We start from the raw sequence: 21,121 nt of genomic DNA on the forward strand, positions 1-21,121 counted from the left end.
AAAAAAAAGAAAAAAAAAAAGAAACTAGAAGCAAGCAAGTAAATTAGCTGAGTTTGTGGAACATGTGGGAAGGCCTTCCGAATAAGCGATTTACTCAGCCAAACATTTTATAGCAGAACTATTCCTTGGAATTTTTATGCTTGGGAAAGTAGTTGTTAAACATTCCAAAAAGTGCTGGCACTTACAAAACAACAAAAAATAATCAACAAGGCAGTATAAAATATTGGTTTTGGGTGGCTATCTTCATACATAAACATTGTCATGTTTTGGAATGTTCTTTATATCTAAGGGCCTGTTAGAAGGTGTAAAGAATTTTGTTTTCTTCAATACCTAATCGTTTTCCATCTTATGATTTGTGTGTGTGTGTGTTGTACAGCAGTATAATTTTTCACTTATTTATTCCATCGGTAGTTATGGTTTGTACAATGTACAATGGTTTCATTTAAAAAATAAAATAAAAAATCACAACATGAACGCTGTGTGAATAATTTTTATCAAGAAACTTAATCTTTGTTTTTTTAAATTTACAATAAATTTCTGTTTTTATAAATGGTATTTTTAAATGTGCATTCTATGGTGTTGTCTCATCTGGTAACATGTAAAATGATTCACCTTTGAGTGGACCAAAGGTGTCTTGATATTGCAGCAGGACACGGAGTGGGGCAGGGGCAGTTTGTTGTTGTAGTAACAACAACAAACAAATAGATATGGCCAATGTAATTACAGCAACTTGCAGAATAACTTGGTAATTTAAAGTGCTTGCTGTTGGCTTGGTACTCGGTTAATGTGTTGTGGTAACTTAAGTTGGAGGGAGGAGGGCGCAGTGTGGAAACAGGCTTCAGTTTGGAAGCATGCTCGTCTGATGCTAGCAAGGGTATAAAACTCCTTAAGAGTTTTGGAAAGATTCTTTACATTCAAGATGGATATAAAGTGTCCAGCTTATTTTTAGTGTTCTGTGTGCTCTGTCCCAAAGTAGCCTGCAGTTTCACAGACAGCTGAACCGGTCTGCTGGCTCACCGCTACCAGAGGGGCGAGCCACAGCCAGCTTGCCTGCTCCCAGCTTGGTTTTGTTGCCTCCCTTGCATTTACTGGGGTGGTCATAGCACCCTCTCATCAACCACTTAAATTGGCTAACCTGAGAAGAAAACTACCCATTTTAGTTAGGTTTTTTCCTTCTCTGGATTAGTGAGTAAAATCAACAGACTTGCATAAAGGAATTATATATAGGGTGGAACTGGAAAGAGAGAAAAGAACAGGTAGAAACAAGGATGTCATTCAAGACGGGTCCCAGAAGGAAAGGTCTCTGAACAGGTAAGGCTTCTGCCAGTAAAGGGTGAAGGAGTGAGCAACAGCCTAGCCTAGAAGCAGGGTAGGGAGCTGGAGGTTGGCCCTGTGGTTTGCCTGGGAGCAGGATGGGCAGAGGAGCCAGGGGAGTGGTGGCGGGATGGCTGGACTCCCAGTGCCTGCAATCCGCCCCACAGTCTGAGGCTGTGAGTAAGATTCCTTGAGCTCTTGCCCCTCATCAAAATGGGAATGCTTATCTTCCTGTCTGTAGATTTAGGAGGATAATCTCTTACCACTAAGTGTTGTGGAGTACACCGCGGGTATATTTTTAAACAGCTTGAATGTCTCTCTGTTCAGTGTGTATTACAGTTGAATTCTAAGTTGGTAAATGGCTGTCTCCTGTGCTAAAAGCCTGCGCTGTTGAAGGAACACCATCAGAAGATGGTGGCCTATGTTTCACCTTGCACTGCAGATTGCTAAAAAGAAACAGTAAGAAAAAGCATACTCAAAAGATGCTGCTGTGGCTCCTTAGTGTTTCCCTGCACCTCCTGGAATTCCTTACTGTGGCAGAGAGGATAGCTGGGAGTCTTGACCTGTTGCTGATCACCTAAATGCTGATCTTAAAAAGGTAAACCAAGAGGTCTGTCTCCAAAATAACTGGATTTATTTTAAGAGATGCCTCTTTCCTCGCATCTGCAGTGTTTGCACTGAGGATGTCTAGAGGAGAAAACCCTGAACTGCATCAAGTGGTAGTCACGGCTTTAGACAGCTACACCCGTTTTAAATGATGGGTTGGTGTACTGCTAACTGTTCTTAGAAGATTGCATTGCTACTTAGCAACTTTATTTTAACAAGTTGCCCCTCTTCATACAGGAAGAAGCAATTGTAGATTGCTTATAATTTTGTGAGGTAAATGTATAGGCTGTTGTAATGGAAGTGTTGTTACTGATGTGTGGTTGTGATTTTTTTGTAGTTCAGGTTTAGTTCTTAACAAAGTGCATGTAAGACTTGAAATAGATATTGTAAAACTATGAATGTCGTTTTGAAATGTTTTCATTTTTTGCACTTAAAGTACTCCCAATCAGAATGCCTTGCTGGGAGGTAGCATTGTTTTTATTATTTTTCTTTTTTTTTAAAACCAACTTTGATATAAGGTAGCAATAACCAGCTTTGAAGCTAAATATGACTGTGGCCTTTAATTTAGTCATATGTGATGCTGACTAAGAGCTGAATGTTAGTCTTGATTTTTTTAAAGATTTCTAACAGAGCCCTCACATGATGTGACCATGCCTTACTGCTCCTTTCATGTGTGGGGAAGTATTTAACCTACCAATCCTCCCCAAAACACAGCAATCCGTCTTGATTTCGTGCCCTCTAATGGAGAATGTTAGATCACTGCAAAGGCATTATTGTGATATTGCAGGAATGCCTCTTCCTTCTGTGCCCAAGACTTGCTATCTCTCTCCCTTGAGTTTACTTGGTCTTATTTCCGGTTTTACAAAGGAGAAAAAGTAGCATGTGGCAATTTCATGTTTGGGTTTTTTTCCCCTCCTGAAGATGACTGTGTAGAAGAGCCTGGTTTTTTCTTTTAAGAAAAAGTCTTAGAACTGAGATAATATAAGCAATTTAGTATAAATGCTTTGGAGTACGCCTTCTAGAATACAGTTGCGCTCCAGGTGATGGAGGTTTGCTCTACAGAGCAAGCTAGAGATCTTTTTTTCTTGACTTTGTATATACATACGTATGTATATGGAGTTTTGTGCTGTAAGCTGCTGTTCTCTCCCCAGACTAATACATGTACTGCCCCTGTTTGCTGTGCTTTCATCTTGAGCTACAGGATCCATTGCTTCCTTCATGCTTTTGAGAAGGATGAAATCCGATCTTTACTTCCCCTGCAACAATTGTGCTTACTTTACACATGCCGAGCAGGTAGGTGGGTTAGGTGTGAGCCACCAGGCTGGCAGTAGAAGCTCCGTGTCCCGAGCTTTTCTCTGCGATTCCAGGCTGATCCCTCCAGCTGTGTTTGAAGCCTGTCTGCTGGACGTCTCCAGCTACTTCTGTAGCTGCCTGGTTTCCTGCAGACTGCTTCTGGAAAATAATAAGCAATTTAGTGTATTAAAAATAGTTTAAATCCATGAAATGTTTCTAGCCCAATGACTTACCTCATCAACATTCTTCAGCCAGTTCCTCTGCATCTTCTCATGTTCGTGAGAGTCCCTTGAGCTTAGGGGTGTTTTTTTCTGAGGAAGTGTATTACCGAAGACCTGCAGTTAGCTCCTTGTGATGGTTCTGTTCGAGTGACCACAGCCTCCCCAGGCCTCTTCGCCGTTTTAAGGCCAGAGGTGGCGATGTATTTCTGGTCAAGGCCCACCTCACGTGCTACAACACTGTCCTGCTGGGTGGAAGCGCTGTGCTGGATGGTTTAAACTACCGTGGGAGGAGTGGGGACAGGACGGCACTAGTGTGACAGCAGGGCCTTGTGGCAGCAATGTCTTCTGCTTTTTGGGTGAGGCTGGTGGTGAAGCAAGGTGGCCGGCCGCCGTGCAGGGCTGTTTCATGATGGAAGTGGTGTAAGGGGAAGGGTGAAACACGCTGGGTGCCACTGAGGCGGTGGTGTGTGGGAGGAGGCGGGATGGTCCTGCCCTTCCCTCTGAAGGAGCTCTCTTGTAACTGAAGGGCAGTGGGGTGAGGGAAAGCGGCCTCGGGGGCTGCCTCGAGGGAGAGCTGCCTCCAGCGTGATGGCGGGCTGCACCTTTCACTGAGGGAAAAGACCCTCGGGGGTGTTTTCCAGTGGCCTTCGGGCTGGCTGATGGTGGCCTGGGGCTCTCCCTGAGGGGACAGTGCCTCAGGGGGCCGCGTCGAGGGAAAGCGGCCTCGGGGGGGGCAATGGCGGGATGAGCCCTTTGCTGAGGGAAAGGGGCCCGAGGGGGGGCCGGGCGGCCCGAGGGCCGGCGGCCCGGGATCGCTGCCGCTGAGGGAGGCGGCTGAGGCGGGAGCGAGCCGGGCGCAGGCCGCAGGGGAGGGGCGGTGGCGGCGGCGCTCCGGCGCCTTTAAGCGGCGCGGCGGGGGCCGGCCCGGGGCGGAGCGGGGCGGTGGCGGCGCAGAGCGGGCGGCGGGCTCGGCCGGCGGCTGGCGGCAGCGGGGCCATGGCCGCCGACGTGTTCATGCGGCCGGCGCGGCTCCTCGGGGCGGCGGGGCCGCTGTCCCCCCGCACGGAGCCCGACGAGGACTCGTCGGACACGGACGATGGGGGCGCCTCGCCGGGCGGAGGGCGGCGGTGCGGGCCGCGGCGGGGGCAGCCCCCGGGCCCCCAGATCATCCACTCGGGCCACTTCATGGTCTCGTCGCCGCACAGCGAGCACCCGCCCAAGAAGGGCTACGACTTCGACACGGTCAACGAGCAGACCTGCCAGACCTACCAGTTCGGGGCGGCCCGCGGCGCCGGCGGCGCCGGGGGGCGCCTCAGCATCGACGCCTCCCTCACGAAGCTCTTCGAGTGCATGTCCCTGGCCTACAGGTACCGGCCGCCGCCCGTGGGGCCGCGGGGCGGGGGCCGGGGCCGGGGGCGCGGGGCAGGCCGGCCCGGGGCCGGGGGCGGCGCGGAGGGGCCGAGCGGCTCCCGGGGTGAGTCACGGCCGCGGGGAAAGCCCCGGCTGGGCGTCGGCTGGGGGGGGGGATATCGGCCCGGGGACCTGAGGGCGCGGAGAGGGGGGGAGCGAGGCCTGAGGCGATCGGCCACCCCCGGGGGCGTGGGGGACACCGAGCGTCGCCTTTCGGCGGCGATGCCTCCCCCCCCGCCCCCACGCGTGGGTGTTCGTGTCGGTTTTGTTTTCGGCGAACTTTAGGATCCTTGCGGGCACTTTCCGTAGGCCTGAGACCACGGCGGCAAAGCGTCGCCCCAGCCCTCGCCGCGAATGGTTTCGGGTGAGCGGAGGGGTTGTCATCGCGCCTTGAGCGGGGCTGGAGGGGAGGGAGGGAGGGAGGTTGGCTGGAGCGTGTGGGGCGAAGTGGGACCTCGTCCGCGGCGTGGGAGTGCGCGCTGCCTCTGCAGCCTCTCCGTGGCACTAGAAAATGCTCAGCATCTCACGGCCAGGCGTGGAGTTAGTGAAACATCCAGTGCTGAAGAGTCTGGGAAGAAATCCCTAAAGGGCACAGTAAACGTTTGTGCCCTGGTCTGTGTGAAAACCGGCCAATTTTTCTTTTTTTTTTTTTTTTTTCCAAATTTTATAACAAATTCAAGAAAGCGGGATCTGTCATTGTTTCCTTTGTTCCGGTGGTTGCAGCTGGTAGTAGCACTTCCTGGGTTTATCTGTGCCTTTTGCTCAGACTTCAGTTTTGCTTTTCATCTGTTTAATAAGGCATTATATTCACAGTTATCCCCTTTGTCTGTCATCCAAAATGGAGGCAGAGCTATGGAATAGAAGTGTTTGGAGAAGATGTATGCCTGCTCAAGTCTTTTGTTCCCTGTGATATAGCAGAAATTGGATCCAATCTGATGTTCTCTATTGAGCATATTTTGGAAGTTGATTAAAAGGAATGATGGAAAATGCCTCTGAGCGTATCAACGGAAATATTTATTTTCATTTATAGGAACCATATTAGCTCGCTAAAAGAAAATTAACTTTGCCCACCCCAGATTCCTCTATTTAAGTGTTGCTCAATGAAGAGGAAACAATAGAACTATCCGCTCTGTACAGTTAGCGAGAAAATGTAAGTTATCTTCTCATTTTGATAATTTTTACCAAGCAAGTTATTAGTTACTGGCAAGAGAGTGAATCATAGATAAGGTGTGTACAGCAATGAACATAAATTCTTTGTGTTTACAAAAGAACTAAAAATGTAAAACTTAACTAAAAATTAACCCATCTGCCTTTATTGTACAAGCTGAGAGGAACACGCAAAGGAACCACAAGTATTACGAGGGACAGAACTAGACCTCTCGTGTATCTTCTCATCAGCCTCTATAAGCTTTATTTTATGTTGTGCTACCACTAGCGTATCCTTGGGATTTTGAAACAGGATCACATCTAATGCAAAGGAATAATTCTGTGATACTAATTTGAAATACCGAACTCTGATGCAGATGCATAAATTGAGCACCAAATCTATTTTAGCAGAAATAATTTTATCCTGCTTGCTGGTGATAGTATGAGGCAAGGCTCAGAAAATACCTTCTTAGAGGCTACCAGAGAAGAACATATTCTTAATACTTCTGTACTTGGATACCTTAAGGTTTGCTTAGTTGGAACCATGAAGCATCCTCCCCAGATTCAGCCTGCCTACTCGATGGCTTTGTGATAATTTTTTTAAATCTGCCTAACAAACCAATTGTAAACTTGGGTCTAAAAAGGATTAAAATAATTTTGGGAAGCCTGATTTGCGGTGGTGAATGTGGGTATGAAATGAAGAATCATCACTGTTTAGCAAATGATTGATTAAGCATGTAGGTTGAACCTTTCTACCTTAAAGTGGTCTGTCTGTCCATATCCTCCTCAGGCAGCATACAACACTCGGGTAAACAGCAACTGCCTTTTGTGCTGTGCTTCGTTTGATTTGAACTTGGTTGGCTTATGGGGATGTTTGCAGTGCTGTTGCCTGAGCTGTATCTTTCCCATTATTGTCTATCTGATCTAGCACTGACACAACACGCAGATTCTGTGTTTACACTTTTGGTCCTGCCTTTGCTGGCTAGAAATGCACTCTAGAAAAGAACTGGGGGGCGTGGAAACCAACATCAAAAACTGTAAAACAGAAAGGTGAAGAAGTGTGGTTTTTGCTTTGTGGCTGTTGCAGAACCAGCGACAAGGGGCATGAGCTAACTCCTCATGCTTCTAGAGTTGGGCTAATGCAGATATCTCAAATACAAAAACAAGGAAGTTGCTGTAACAGGGCTCTGTGTGTAATATTTATTTACACTTGACACCCATTGCTAGTATTTCAGTGTTTAAAGTTTTAAAAAGAGGCACTAAACTGTGTGGTATCCAGTAGCTTTACCAATGAACTAGAAAGCAAAGTTTTTCTAGATTACCTGGGTCATTACCTAGGATGGTTTATGTTTGAAAGTGACCAGCTTTGTGCTGAATCATGTTCACGATGGGATGCACAGTGTAGCCTGGGCTCTTTTAATTGTGCTGTAAAAAAAAAAAAAAAATTGTTTTAATATGGCTTTGTGCTGTTAACTGTCAAACTTTTTATGATAAAAAAGCTATTTCTGAACATGGGGGAAGTGATTCCCTCAGGCCTTTGAGCAGTACAAGCTAACCTGATTTTAATTTTCATCATAGCTGTTTCAGTCACGTATCCAGTTGCGCAGCTTGAAAATCCTCATTTCAGATGAGCCGTTTCGCGGGGGGAAAATATGGCCACAGCATACTCCCCTGTACAATTAGGAGATTAAAACAATCTCCTAAATCAATAAGTTACTTATAAACATCAGGGTTTACAACAGGTATCACGTGGGGTGTACTTTGTCTAAATGTCACCCGTTTTTCTCACGAGATACATTGCAGGAACTATACCACGCTGATGAAGGTAAAAGAACCTTGGTTTTCCTCTTTTAGCCCCTTTATCTCGGCCCTTTAAAACAATGTGACCATGCAGATCTTGATGTGTGTAGGTAGCTGTAATTGACCTATGGCAGGCAGGACACTTTAAAGGCAAAAAGATTTTTTAAAATGTGCTTTCCGAAATGAAAATGACCTTTGATGCTGTTCATTCTAATGAGAAACTATGCCAATGGTTATATGGCCTACAATGGTTATTAAGCAGAATTAAGTCAAATGATATGTAATCTTGATATTTAGTTTAGTAAAGCCCTTTAATAACTTTACAATTATCCAAATAATTACATTACCCAAAGGTAAGTTCCCAAAACTGGACTTATTCTGAGGTGTTCTGACCGCGGCATGTCACAAAAGGGGTTTTTTTGAGATTGGGACAGAAGAATTTTTTTCTCTTCATTTTGGAGAGCTGTTGTCTTCAGCGGAAAAATAATGTTCAGCTCCTTGTAGAATGCAGGCTGAAGGCTGATGCGAAGTGAAAAATTATGCTTTACGTAAGGGCACTGTAAACCGTTTATTGCCCTAACAAGCTGGAATATGGGGATGTTAGACTTCCCTGTGGAAAGCTCTGCTTTGGGAACCAATGGCATATAGTTTGTTTAAGGTCCAAAACCTGAAATATGAACTTGGAAATACAGATCTACGTATTCTGAACTCTGCATGTGGAGCTCTGAAAGATGTGCAGTAGGAATCGGTGGCACTGTGCTAGTTTATCTCTAGAGTTCTGATGCTGAGGTGGTAGAGAGGTAAATTGTGCTGGCATGACTAATGTAATCATCGCAGGGAGTAGGAAATGCAATGGAAAATGCCTGGAAAAAGTAGATTTAAGTCTGTTCTTTAGTTCCTTTCTCTAGGTGTAAAATGGGTAAGTGACAGTGCAGACTTCAGTTAGTACTCACCCAGTGTGTCTTATCCATGCTCTGTAAGGAAATAAGAGGCTGATCAAGCTCTGAGACCATGTAAGTCATTCATTTTCTTTATGAAGCTTCCCCTCTTGCAGTGCTGGGGAGAATATCTCTGCAGTTGAAAGGATGGGCTAGTCAGTTGTGCGTAGTCATGTACAACATGTAAACAAAGCACAAGCTTTATTTGAGGAATTATTAAAGATTTAACTCACACTCAATGTAGGTGGTGTTCTTTTTAAACTTCTGTTACATATTGTCAGTTGATGTCCATCTTACTTAGCGGTAGGGTATGACAGGGTAAATGAAGATGACTTTGTGAGCTCATTTATTATTAAGTAGCCTCAGAGTTTTCTCACCTTCTAATAAGAGCTTAAGGAACATGCCAGGTGTTGTACTTTAGGTAAGAGTGTTAACATTGGCATCAGACACTTGTCTAAACCCTTCTGGATCCTGCTTGTTAAAGTTGCACAGAACAGGAGGGTAGGGTCTGGGAACTGTGACGAAGGCTACCTTTTGAAAAGCTTGCCAGGTCATTTCTAGATCTTATCTCTTCTCTTTAGCAATATGACCCCTGCACTTCATGTAGATGTAAGCCAAAAATATTCCCTTCCTCAGTGAACTGACGTTAGGGATCAGCTTGTTTCCAAAGCATGTTTGCCACATGTTCTTTGTGAATGCAGCATGTGTTTTGGGAAGTTCTTAGCAATGGTGATAGCAGGTTTGTAATTAAAAACTTCCAGAATTTAGTTATGAATTTTATGTGCTGCTTGTAGAAATTACTCTGATAAAAACACCTGTGTTCATCCTGTGAATTGAGACTAACTTGAGCAGAGTTGCTGTGTTATGAGTACTCGTGGTTAAGGGTCATTTCAAAGCAAGGATGCTATATTCAGAGTGCAATATGAATCAGGACACTGTTACTGAGCCTCTTACTTTGCTTATGTCAAATGCTTGATACGGTCCCAAGCTTTTAAGCTCTATATAAGATGCACTTTTAAATTCCACCTTGACAACCTTGAACCTCAGAAGGGTTTGCGGAAAGATTGCTGAGCTGTTCTCCTTTCAAAGATGCATTTCTTTTGCCAAAGTAAACATTTAATAGTGGTAGTGTGAAAAGGCCTTGGCTGAAATTAAGGTTTTGGTGTCTTCAGGGATACACATGACTAGGAAGAAAAGACAAATTCTGTAGACAGAGATTTAGATACAGGGACAAATATTTTTGTTTTGCTCCTGGCTATTTTGGTGGCTCTGCAGGTCACGAGCTTTTAGTGGTTTCTGTAGACCTGGCTGTGTAGGGTGTTACTACAGATGTGTGGTGCACAGTAGTAATTTTTCATTAAAAAAGCACATCGTTGATGTAATCTTTTGATTTACCATTTAATCTACATGTTTTGTTGTAGTTCTCTTGTCTTGTGTTTTCACACAGTAAACAGATCTTATTTTCTGGCTTAAATACAACACGGATTTCATAATCATAGTTTTTGATGGGTTGCTGAAATAGGGAAGACGGAGCTAGTTTGTCCTCAGATTGCCAGTTCTCAATAACTTCCGCGTGGTCTGAAAAAAGCTTGGCTGAACTGTGAGATTTGGAATTACTTTTAGTGAAGATTTTATGTTGCATGATTATGATGTGCTTTGAATGAAGTAGAGTTTGATGGCAACAGAAATTAACACATTGATTTCCAGTTCTCTCCCCCTTACCAGGTTTCATTTCTTTCTGCTGAGTAGCAAGAGGAATTAAAGCCAAGAAACCCGAAATTCAGGTCTTAGCTTTACTCATGTTTTTCCACATGCTCCTTTAGTAGGTCACTGAATCATTCTTGTTGTTACTCTCCCATGTGGGGGGAAAAAAAAAATTCCATTCTTTTGGAAGGCAGAGTTGATATACAGTCACTTCAGCAGCTGCTTATCTGTCTGTGTATCCTTGAGCTGTGATTAGTCTTAATCAAACAAAGGGGTATCTAGTGGTGCAGCAAGCTGGAAAGTGGTGAGGAGGAATAAAGGGAGCTTTGTAGCCATGTTGAGCTGATGGCTTACCATTTCTGAGATGTCAGAGAGGCATTTTAAATTTCAAGCCTGTCAATTTCTGTGTAAGTAGGGAGTGAACTCTCTTAACTTGTGTGTGAGTGGAATTTTCCCCCTAATAACAGTACTCAGAGATGTGTTGCAAAGAAGGAAGAATTGAGAGAGCAAGGAGTGAGGCCAGAAGCTCACTGAGATTTGGAGTAAAATTAAGAGGATCTTTGAGGAGTGCATTGAATGAATTAGAAGGGCCAAGATAAAGCCACACAGTGGGGTGGATGGTGTTGATAGAGGAGGTCACAGGGATGGAAATGTGAAGGAAGAAAAAAAGATACTGTGAAGTTCCAGTCAAACAAATGACCTTTCAGCTGCCTGGGTGGGTTTGAGCCTCGGTTACAAACTCACTGAACACGTATGAGTGAGGAAATGTTCAGCGGCAGGGTTGGGCGGAATGGCAGCAAGGAAAGGGAAGTTTCCGAGGATGATAGGGACGTTGTGGAGAAGAAAGATTGGAGTTGTATTCAGAGGAGAACTGATAAAATGGACAAAGGTGAATGGATGATGATAAGTTGGGGAGAAAAGAGGATGATGGTGTAATGCCGTTCAGGGCAGGAGAAATAAGTACGAAAAGGAAGATGATGTGGAAATTAAGGGTAGATGATTGAAGGTATGGCTGGAGTCAGAGAAGTCCAGCATTTTTTCCCCATCGTTGATCTGTGATGGGAGAGTTAGCTAGGAAGCTCTTCATAAGGGTGTGCCTGATAAAGGGAGAGAGTAAGTTAGATGGACCCAGATATGGAAGTCATGGGTGATCATGTGATAAAATGGGGGCAGGAGAGCTGGAGTTCCAGGTTTGGCTCTTCTAATGCTGCCTTGCTTCCTTTTGCTGTTAGAGAGAAAGGTTTGTCTTTTTAAAACAACAACAACAAACCTTATCAGTTTAGAAACTTGGACCAGTTTGGGTTTAAGCTGGTATTTCATTTTTAATTAACAGACTTCAGGCTATATGCTTGCCACTTCCTTTCTTTTGTATGCAGAAATTAATTGCATTTACAGTTTTCCTCATCTGTCCTTTGATATTTTAACATTACTGGCACAAGCAGTCTCTTTAAAGACAAAACTTCTAAGCTACTTCTGAGGAAAAAGACAAGCTTTCTAGACTCTTTGATGGCTATTGAAATATTTTACAGCTTTCATACAATTTTCCTTTCACTCTGGGAAGGAAACCTTTAACATGTCTATAAAACAATTATGAAGATGATTAGGAAAAGTACTTGTTTCAGTTGCCTCCAAAGAAAATAGAGTTGGTTCTTTGTGTTTCAGACAGTGATGGAAAAACCTGAATCTGATTGTTTTTAGTGGAAGCTAGAATTACACTATTGTCACAGCTTCTGAAGCAGGAAGGCTTGGAAAATGGGGTTAGGAAGAGCTAGGTTTTCCAGAAATCGTTTCTAATAGTTTTACTACTAGAATACAAATTCTAAACATGGTCTTTTCAAAGTAATTTTTCATTTGTTTGCTCAAATGGGAGTTGAAAGGTCATTTTTGTTTGTTTTGAACGTAAAACATGCTGTCTTGGTGCCATTCATAATGTAATTAATATAGACAACTCTTTGTAAGTATAGCTGGATTGGCCATCGGATATGTTCTGGTGTGCGTTTGCCAGAGCTTATTTACTTTGTGACACAAGCACAAAGCTTTTCAGTAGCCCTTAGTTTCTTGGCTTGTTGATCTTAGATAAATCAGTGAACTGCTTTTTCCTCCCTTTCTCCCTTCTAAAAATGACCAAAACAGTCTCAACACTTCAGAGACCCAGATGTGTGTACTGGCCTTTTTGAAAGGGGGAAACAAAGGCATGAAGTTTAGAGGTGAGCTAACATAGGAGTCTAAAAGGAAGCCCTATCAAAGGTGAAACTTCAACTACAAACTTAAAGGAAAGGAGGCAAATGGAAGAAGGATTTAGGACGGGAAGAGGAAGAAGATGTGCAGCTTGCTGACACCTCTGTTAGAAGTTGTAACAGATGAGGAACCCTACAGATGCAAATTAGAGGGTAATAAAACCAGGCTGGTATCTTCATGGTGAATATAATGCTTCTGGAAGGCGGTGTTCTGCTGGCTGCCTTTGGCGTTCACTGAACTGCCTGTGGAAAGCACCTGCTCCCTGCCGTGACTGGTAGTTGTGGTTCTGAGAGGCGTCATCGCTCTCCTTGTGAAAGGGCTGTGCTTAGCAGTTGCCAAAGCAGCTTAAATATCTGGAGCATCAGCTCTGGATTGCTGAGTCTATTGCTGGTGGTGGCCTTCTGGAGAATCTAGAAAACCCTTCTGCTTTTAGAACAACGGGAGCTGTATTTTTCATAGAGGAGTTTGGATTTTTCACCTGTGGAGAGCTGTTTGGTTGGGCTTGGAAGTCTAAATGGTATCAGTCTCCCTGAGCTGCCCAACACCTAATTGCCATGTGAGGCATGACCCCTTTCTGCAAGAGAGATTTGTTCAGAAGGCGAATGTGCCACTCCAGTTAGCTGAAGGACCCTGTCTATTATGGAACCATCTTTACTCTGCAAGCAAGAATGACGAGGGCTCCTTGTCTGCTTTCCTCCCTTGGCTTGATGTGCTGCAGTCACTGGACTCTGCCTCACTGCATTAAATGTAGTGTTGGATTGAGCAGATGTTTGTCTTCTCAAACTCCTGTGGGGATAGTGTTTATCTTACTGTCATTCTCATACATGTGATGATCTCTTACAGGTCTCTTACAGGCTTAATGCCTCTGAGGAGGGGGTGTTAAAGGAGAACCTGAATGACACCTTGGCCATTCTGTTGCAGTGTGAACAGTTGGCTGTAGGGTAATCCCCATTCCCTCTCTGTTAAGTAGGTTTTAGTTTGTACCTTAAGGTATTCAAACTCGGGGTGCTACTTAAGAGCGAGCTCAGCAACAGACAGTTACCTTTGTGAAACACTAGTATTTTTAAAGTTGGGCTGTCCAGCTGTGCCGTCAGATGGGTAATAGAAAATGGGATTGGAGAGGACCATAGGAAGCCAACTAGGCCCAAGGCACAGTGACATGATTCCTTCCCTTGGTCAGTTACCTGGGCCGTGGCCACTTGGAAGGTACGAAGCCCAGGGTGTTATGAGTGGCTCTCAGAGCTGTTTTGTCTCCTCTGAGACTGTAAAACAAAAGGTGACAGGCCAGATGGGAAGGGCCTGCAGGCCACCACTTGGATTATCATCTAGCAGGGTATTAGTGAAGGAATCTGATTCTGTTTAATTAGTGATATGTAAGTGTGTTTAGGCCAGACCACTCCTGACCTACAGATAACCCTTTTGACACGATACGTTTTCTGACGTACCGTGATGCTAGGAGAAGGGTTCAATTGTTTAAGTAGCTAAGCATGCTACTTAATGAATTTAATGCTTTTTCTGAAAAGCACAGGAAGATTTTAATAACTTGTTAAATTTTAATGACTTGTTAGACAGCTTTTTGATCCTTGGTTTTATATTCACAGCATAACATTATCTACAACAGTAATCCACAGTTAGAGACTTTCTCATTTCTCTGCTTCTAGTTTAGCTGATGGTGTAGTGCAAGGAAGCGGTGGATGCGGTCCTTTTTCCTATATTTAATGCCTTTTCTTACTTGAATTTTTTATATGTGGGAATGTCTTGCTACATAGAGAGAGAGATACTTTTTTAATACAGTGGGAGATTTCTGGATTTCCAGAGGTATCTTTATTGCTCGTTTATACCACACCAGAGCAAGCAGAGGATATCTTTATGAGTGGAGTACGTATGTGTTGTTTGTGCTTCTCTTTAATTGCAGTTTAACAAAGTTTCCCTTTGCATTCTCTCAGTGATTTGGGAAACAAAGAACAGAATTTTGGGGGGACAGTTCAGAGCAGAAATAGAAGAGCTGGGGCTGATTTCAGCTGAAGGAGCAAAGGAAGAAAGCTTGAGATCTACCCTCTTCAGTCCATAAAGAGCTGTCCTTATACAAGTACAGGGATCTGATGCTTGCTACAGCTTTGTTTCTGCATGAGCATGAAAAGGCTTCTTCCATCTCAGTTGGGAGGTGAAAGAGTGGTCTTGTCTTTGTTGGTGTTAGGTGGGGTTTACTTGTACTAGGGTTGGCTTGTGAATAAGAACAAGAATTGAAGAGTTGAGCCTTAAGGGTGACTGTGAGGGGGTAAGGAGAAGATCCAAATAGCCTTACTCTTGTGTAATAGGTTCGCCCTTCTTGAGAAAGAGGATTGCCTTTATTAGTTTTGGAAGTGACAGCAGCTGCGTTGTTTATACTTGGGTCTTTCAAATCTGGGGGGAAGGTGACAGCTTGCAAGTCTGCCCTGGTCTGAACCCTCTGTGTGGTATACGTGTGGTCCTCTGCACTGCTTGCCTCCTATGCCGTATCTACCCTGGTATTCTTCCAAGAGTCTTGCTTATGTGGATGCTTCAGAGGTAGCTGTGTTGGGAGCTCGTGTGAACACCAGAGCCTTACTGCCATTAGAGTGGTTGTGGTAAATACAGGAGCTTGGTCCTGGGGCTGTGTCCTGCCAAGCTGGGTGCAAGAGGTGTTCAAGGCTGTTCTGTCCTGAAGAGTTTGTGTTGCATCTTGTACTACTGCTTAGAACAGATCCTCAGAAGCATACATAAACAGGATGAGGCCTTTTCTTTTCACTGATGCGTCCAACAGTGAAGCCTGCTAGTCCTCATATATCAGCAGGGGTTCTTTTTAAGTGATATGTCTGTGTAACAAGATCCAAGCAAACATTGCAGAGGCACGAAGGACGCTTTTGCTGCTGGAATCTGTCAAGTTCATTGTTTTCAGAACTCTAGCATGGGATGTTTACTCGAAATCCTGGCCTCTGTTTCTCTCTGCCACTTTGTTTACTCTCCCTTCCCGCAAGGTCCCATAGTAACGGGTGCTCTGCCTGCAGCAGTTCAAGGACACATCAACTGAAGTGACCTTGGCCAGCATGGCTGTGAGACCTCTAGCAGGGCTGCAGCGAATGCAGTGACTTCTCTATCCGACAGCCAGACCGCTTTCCCAGCCCATGTGAGCTAGTTGTCCAAAACGCTCTTCTTGTCCGCATCGCTCTGTCTGTGCCAGGGGCTTCGTCGCCTTGGCTGAATTCTCACCCGGCAAAATTCTAATGTAGGGCAAGGGTTAGACTCAGACCATCAAACCATGACTGATGATACAGAGCCCAGGCCTGTGTGATGGTATTGTTGTGTCTTCGGAGCAGCTGGAATGAAGTGACATTGGGGTTTCACAGTAGACCTAAAAATAACTTAGGCCGCTGCATTTAGTTACTATCTAGCAACTGTACATTCCTGTGAGTGTGCATGTGAGCCATTGCAGGCTCTTCTTCTAAATTCTTCTTGCTGCATCTTGTATCCAGATTTTAGGCTGCTGTTAAATTTATTCACTGTTTGTCTTCACTATTGACACCATTCCCAAAGGGACAGGGACCAAATGGAGCATGAATTGTGGAAGAGCTTCTCAGTTCTTTGTGATTCTTCTTTGAAGTCCATGACTGTTCTTCATTATCTTCTTATTATGCAGACTTTTGCTTTTGATGCTGTGGTATGACATTTGATGTAGCCTGTGTTAGTTATTGAAAACTATTACTTTGTGGTGTGTCAGAGACAGAAGTGATCAACAAGGTAAAAAAGGAAAGGCATGCATGTAGAAGGGGAAACTAAAAAAAAGTAAAAAAGGAAATACCTGAGCTGTGGGCCTGGCAGCTGTTAGAGAGGAAGTGCCAAACAGAAGAGACCAGTGGAAGATCTTGTTGCATTCCTGAGCTGCCAGTCAGTGGTTATGGATATTATCTGCTGCCACATTTCCCAGAGCAAAGAATGATATAATTTGTTATTTTCTAGGATGGTTGGTCACTGCTCATTCTGATGAATTTCTGAACGTTTTTATAGAAGCTGTAGCAGTGTGAGCAAGCTTATCCATGGCAAGTCAAGCTCTGTTAATAATATTTACAGTGACAACTGCCTGCATCAGGAGAGCTTGCTGTATTTGAGTGAGAGGCGACACAATGAAGTCCTAGTTCTTCTAAGCTGCATTGTGGATTCAGGAATGGGCTCTGAAATTTGCTTGTCTGTTAGCAGCACGTAACGATCTGGATGTTACATAGCTTGCTTCTCATGTTAGCTCGTTCTGTACAGTGTCCAGGAAGGTATAAATGTTTCCCTGTATACATTCAAACTCCGGCATATTAGTGTCTGCACAGATACTTCAGCTTAGTCCAGCTTTCTGTTTGATTGGTAAACATCTGTCCCTGACAGGATGGAGGCTGAGAGAACTTGAATAGAAAATACAGTGGTTGCATGCCAGATGTGGGAAAACATGAAGCAGTGAAAGGGAACGATCTACTTGCTTTTGCTCTTTATAACACAGCTTTTGAGAAGAAAAATTGAGAGGAGGGGTTGTAGTGGGGGGAACAGGTTAGTGACCTGGGAACACACACAAAAATGACTTTTCTGGGTTTGAGGATATAGAGCTTTTTAAAAGGAAGGACAAAGTCAAGGGATTTGGATATGATTGCGAAATACTTAGATCTGCTACAGAGCCAGAGAAGTTCTTTGCATGTTGTCAGCTTATTTCAAATGAACCTAGCGTTGGGATGGGAGAACTGACTTGATCAAAGATACAAATATCCTCAAGGAGGAAACTGCACTTATTTCAGGTAATTAGCAACCATGTTTGACACCTAAAACCTGTTGAAAATAGAAACCGGAGGTTGCGAAATAGCCGAGAGCCTGAAGCAGTCTATCCAAAAGCTGGGGCATCTGAGTCTTGCGGTAGTCACCATAGTGGCTGTTCTCCATTAAAAATGTCACTATCCCTCCCTTTTCAAAGCAGAGACCTGCCAAATCAATACATGTATTGAACTCACCCAGGTATGGGGCGGGGGGGGAAGTGTCTATAAACACAGCAAAAGTAGAAACAATGTAGTTCTTCCAATGTACTTTTAGGGAGTAAGTTAATATAATAGTTAATATAATTTTCCTTTACAGTTGAGAGGGGCTGTAGGGGGCTGGTTGTTGGGAGCTGGAGGGAGTGTCATACAAACATGCTCGTCCTGTTCTCGCTCTTCCCCAAGCATTGTCTTGTGTCCACTGGGAAAGCTGGACCTTTGGCCCAACCTGTGTGGGTGTTGTTACAGCTCTTGCTAAAGCAGGCAAGTTCTGGTGCCAAGTACTAGAGTGAGCTAGACAGCGTTTTAGTATCAGCTGTGAAAAAATTCCAGGCAGCACTTTCACTATTTGCTAACCTTTTTTCTTCTAAGTAAGAGATTTGTCTTTTGCCTTATAAAAATTACAGCTTTAGAGTGCTCTCATTTTATAGCTTTTGCTTGGTACAGAAACATGTGTTCTCTTCAGGGCAGCATGGGTCAGTGTATGTCAGCGGCATTTGGTCTCTGGAAGCTGCAGATAAGCCCAGTTTGTGTAGCTGCGTGGCTATTTGTTGTGGTATCAGCCTCGTTCTGTGCTGCTGCCTTCCTAACCGGCTGCCTGAAGGTACTGGATATTCCGCTGTATTGTGAAAGCAGAGAGCCAGTATGTTTGTGACTTGAATGACTCTGTGATCTGAGTCATTCCTCCTATGACAGAGGGGTAATCTGTAATCAAACTGCATGGGAATAAGAGGCATTCCTGTGTTCTGGTCTGTCTCTCTTGCTGTGTGAAATAGTTAACCCTTCATAGGAACCATGTGATTAGATTTTGCTCATTTACTTTATCAAATCAGCAAATGTTACTGAAGAGCACAGCTCAACTTAAAAACTCTCTAAGTAGATGCACAGAAATCTGCAATAAAAGCTAATTCCTTACTGTTTCTAATAAAGTTTTGGTCTGTGAAGGCTGTTGTTTAGGAGCCCAGCATGGATCCCATCTGTTTTCAGTATCCAGTCATACAAGTAGAACACTCAAATCTCCAGTAAAAATCTTAGCGGAGCTTAAGGAGCCTAAAATTTTTATTAGCAGTTTTTATTAGCACATTAGTAGGCTTGGGGTCTGACCTCTGCATGTGGTGATTATAGGCTGTGTGGATATAGCAGGCTTTTTAAAATGGGGAGACAGGTCCTAGGAAGTTTAGAGAGGTTGCTTCTCTCTGTAGCAAAAAACGTGTGAGAAATGTTATTTACCTTTCATTTGAGCATTCCAAGGGACTTGATAAAGTGAAGGTTGATGCTGGTTTATTTTGATTGTGGAACATGGAAAAAAACATGGCTCAAAGAAGAGACTTGCGTGAGGGTCATTTAGTGATGGGGTTTTTTCGTTTGTTTGTTGTAAGATTCAGGGAAGTGCTGATATTGTCATTTGTTTTACTTGGGAAGTCACCTCTTGCTTTGGGACATAAACCCTTGTTCTTGGTAAGGAAAGGGGATAAGTCAGTCCAGCTGTGACTTAACTAGTGCACAGGTGAATGGCATGATAATTTCTGAACTGTTTTGCTGGTAGATATTTGAGCATGGTGGTTACTGTGAGCAAAGGAATGACTTTATAAGGTTATATTGCAATAAAACCAAGGTCTTTCTCTGACACTTACTGCATATAGTGAGATTAAATAGTGCTTTATAAAGTTAACTGCTATGAAGCGTTTGTCAATGCCCTGTGCTGTGGTAAGCATAATGACCATAACCGCCGTCATTATAAAGTAAACCCTACTCTTCAGCATGACTGGAGCCACTTTCCTAAGGACAGGGCTGATCTTCTCTCCATCTGTGTGTGGGACCCAGACATCTCCCTTGGCCTGTCCAATCCTAAATGGGCAACGAGAGCCATCTGGGAAAAGTGTGGTGAGGATAGTGTGTCACGAGCATTAGTATGCTCCCCGCCATATCCCAGTTAATTAACGAAGGGTCACTTGCACAGCCTTTCCTGCAGTGCTGCAGACAAGTTTCCACAGCTCCTGTTTGAGCTGGTGACCCAGACGTGAAGGTCGGTTTTCCACTACTCGTTCTCTGAATGTTTGACCTTCCTAGGAGGCTGTGGTCTTTGACTGGTGAATCCCAGGGAGTTTCACTGCCATGCTTTGAGAAGTGGCTGCTCCTGTAGCAGAGGGCAGGAGGAACTGCCACTTCACAGGTCTATGTGATGTTCACCTCTAATTGAAAGGCTGGTTTTGGTGAAGGCATTGTCAAAGCATTTGTTTGCACTTAGATCAAACAAAGCTCTAAGTAGAGACTTTTCCTGTGAGGTGTGCATGGCCTTTTAGAGGTGCTTTTATTATTATTTTTTTAAAGTCCTTTTTCTCCTCATTCCAGTCTGTTTTATGTTGGCTCTGGAAGGTTTTTCTCCCTATGTTATCTTTCTATGGGATTTTTTTTTTTTATCTTTCAGTAGCCTTAGTAGTAACACAAGGGTGCCTTTAGTCTACTTCTGTCTTTTGTGTAGTTTCTGGTTCAGCTTTTATGTAAACTTTGAATAAACTGTATGTGCTGTTGGCAGTCTTGAGTCTTTAATAACTGAATTTGGTAATAAGTCTGGTGTTCTTCATGCGGCAGGGAGTTGGTTGCAGACAGCTGGTATGAAAGCTTTGTTTCACAAGGGGAGAGGTGGGGGAGCATCTCTTCTTTTTAAAACTCTTAAGTCCCTTTCAGAATAAGATCCCTGAAGTCTTGCAGTATATTTATAGGCTTGTAATGTTGTGCAGAGAATGTTACACTATCCTCTGTGGCAGAAGTGCCCGTTTCAGGTTTCTCTGCCTGTTGAGCATGGTAAACAGCTCTGGGTTCCTGTCCGTATGTGTGCTGCTCAGGGAGCTGTGCTGATCTGCCGTGCTGATATGGTTTGTTTGGGTTTTTCAGAAGCTCTGCATGTGAAAAGTCTTTGAAACATAATTTAGGTGCTTAAAACAAGGTCCCAGATTATCACATCTTTATCAGTTTATTAGTCTCGGCTAAGGCCTTAACATTCAAAAGGATCCCAACATGTTTATAGCTCTCTGTGCAAGAGGGTCCTTGCCAACACCCATCCTTTTAAATGAGAAGGAAGGTGCACTGGACAACTGTATTGGTTCCCGATCATCTGTATCGGAAAACAGCTCTTTGTAATGAATATTCTGATTCTGGGAAGGTTGATGAAAAACCAGTGGCAGAAATCAAGTTTTAGGGAGAAGTGGAAAATTTCAAGAGGCTGTGAAATAAGCGAGTAGGATCACTTCCCTTTATATTGAAGCTGCTCTGAAAACAACACTTCCTACTTTTCACCATGTGTGAGAGTGCATAGGAAACACTTCAAAACCAAGGAAAACCAAATATATTGATCTGATGTGAATGACTTTGTTGATATGTTTATCAGTACATGTTGATCATCATAACAGTTGTTAGCAGTAGGAAAGTT

The 21,121-nt window shown here is 43.9% G+C and overlaps 1 protein-coding gene across 1 annotated transcript in view; it reads left to right on the forward strand.

Moving 5' to 3' along the window:
- Positions 1–4,430: 4,430 nt before the first annotated feature.
- Positions 4,431–21,121, forward strand: part of MLXIP (MLX interacting protein) — a 55,580-nt gene continuing 38,889 nt past the window's right edge. Inside the window, exon 1 of the mRNA XM_059827603.1 lies at positions 4,431–4,801. Within this exon, the coding sequence (XP_059683586.1) occupies positions 4,431–4,801 (371 nt within the window). The remainder of the gene's footprint in view (positions 4,802–21,121) is intronic.

The sequence above is a fragment of the Gavia stellata genome, chromosome 21, assembly GCF_030936135.1.
Source record: "Gavia stellata isolate bGavSte3 chromosome 21, bGavSte3.hap2, whole genome shotgun sequence".
Taxonomy (NCBI): domain Eukaryota; kingdom Metazoa; phylum Chordata; class Aves; order Gaviiformes; family Gaviidae; genus Gavia; species Gavia stellata.